This window comes from Bison bison, unplaced genomic scaffold (genome assembly GCF_000754665.1).
Source record: "Bison bison bison isolate TAMUID 2011002044 unplaced genomic scaffold, Bison_UMD1.0 scf7180017864353, whole genome shotgun sequence".
Lineage (NCBI taxonomy): Eukaryota > Metazoa > Chordata > Mammalia > Artiodactyla > Bovidae > Bison > Bison bison.
Window position 1 is genome coordinate 166,206 of NW_011494925.1, and position 1,406 is coordinate 167,611.

The 1,406-nt window shown below is 56.5% G+C and overlaps 1 protein-coding gene across 5 annotated transcripts in view; it reads right to left on the reverse strand.

The window, feature by feature from the left end:
* Positions 1 to 327, reverse strand: part of RTTN (rotatin) — a 119,099-nt gene extending 118,772 nt beyond the window's left edge. For all 5 annotated transcript variants that reach the window (XM_010855045.1, XM_010855047.1, XM_010855046.1 and 2 more), the window contains exon 1: positions 39 to 327. In XM_010855045.1, coding sequence (XP_010853347.1) covers positions 39 to 69 — 31 coding nt within the window. In that variant the 5' untranslated portion in view covers positions 70 to 327. The remainder of the gene's footprint in view (positions 1 to 38) is intronic.
* Positions 328 to 1,406: the final 1,079 nt, after the last annotated feature.

Genomic DNA, 1,406 nt, shown 5'->3' on the forward strand with positions numbered 1-1,406 from the left:
GCCCGGCCGGCCGGGCGCTGGGGGACGCGGACGGTTACCGAGTTTCCGGATGAGCCCCGTCAGGACCATCTCTTGTCTTCTCCACTCGCTTGGCCGCCGCCGGAGAATTAAACCGCCGCGCCACCGGGTCCGGCCACAATTACCGTCCCCCCGAGAAACCCGGCCGCTCCGAAGGCGGGTTCTGCACCGTGTGCGCGAAGGACCCAACGAGTGAGAGGTATACTCTGTGAGCTGTCCCCGGCCCCCGCACTGCCAGGAGAGCGTATACGGACTCCACGGTTACCAGTATGCGGTTCTTAGATGGTGGTCTCCATCATAAGCACTGGACAGAAAGAGGGGGCAAGCGGGGAGAGAACGGGCTTTGCGCTGTGCATCTCGGGAGTTGTAGTCTTCGCGCTGTAGTGCGCTCTTCCCGGAATTCCGGGCCCGCCCCCGCGCCCGCCTGTCCGAGGTTCCGGCCTGCCCGCGGTTCCGGCCTGCCCGCGCGGGCTGCGGCGCGGGTTCTGCAGAAACTCAACCCCGCCTTACGTCCTGCCTCCGCGAGGGGCTGGCTCAGAACTGCGCCAGTCTGAATTCTCACCTCCCAGAGAAGAGACTCGTGTTAGGATTACCCACTCCTACCTGCCTCCCTCCGGTGACTAAACGACCCAACGTCTTTAACTGTGGGATGTAACACATCCAGGTTGATGTAACCCATCAAGTCGTGATTCAGAGTAAACAAGTGGAAAAAGACGTGAGTGCGGCGGAGGGGAAGTGCAAAGGCGAGAAGGGGGCTGTAGAAAGAAAAGGGCTGAGGAGGGGTTTGAATTCTTTTTTGAATGCCACGGAGGTTGACTGCTGCACTTCGATCTCAGTAGGAAAGAAAAATATATATACAGGCAATGGCAAAAGCGATGACAACAAAATAAAATTTGTGAAGTGATTTGCATTTTAGAGAACACTTTTCCTCGGGGACCTGTTCATCCTGGGAAAAGGGATATCGAGGCACCAATTAACATTCTTATTTTGAAGGGAAGGAGAGGCACTTAAAAATCTGAGAAGTTCTGGCACACAGTCACATCAACTAGTAAGTGGCTGACTGAGGATTCATGTTTCTTTGTCCCGTTTTTCGGAGTCGGCTACTTCTGCTGCTGCTGCTGCTAAGTCGCTTCAGTCGTGTCCGACTCTGTGCGACCCCATAGACGGCAGCCCACCAGGCTCCCCCGTCCCTGGGATTCTCCAGGCAAGAACACTGGAGTGGGTTGCCATTTCCTTCTCCAATGCAGGAAAGTGAAAAGTGAAAGTGAAGTCGCTCAGTCGTGTCCGACTCTTCGCGACCCCATGGACTGCAGCCCACCAGGCTCCTCCGTCCATGGGATTTTCCAGGCAAGAATACTGGAGTGGGGTGCCATCGCCTTATCCGCGGC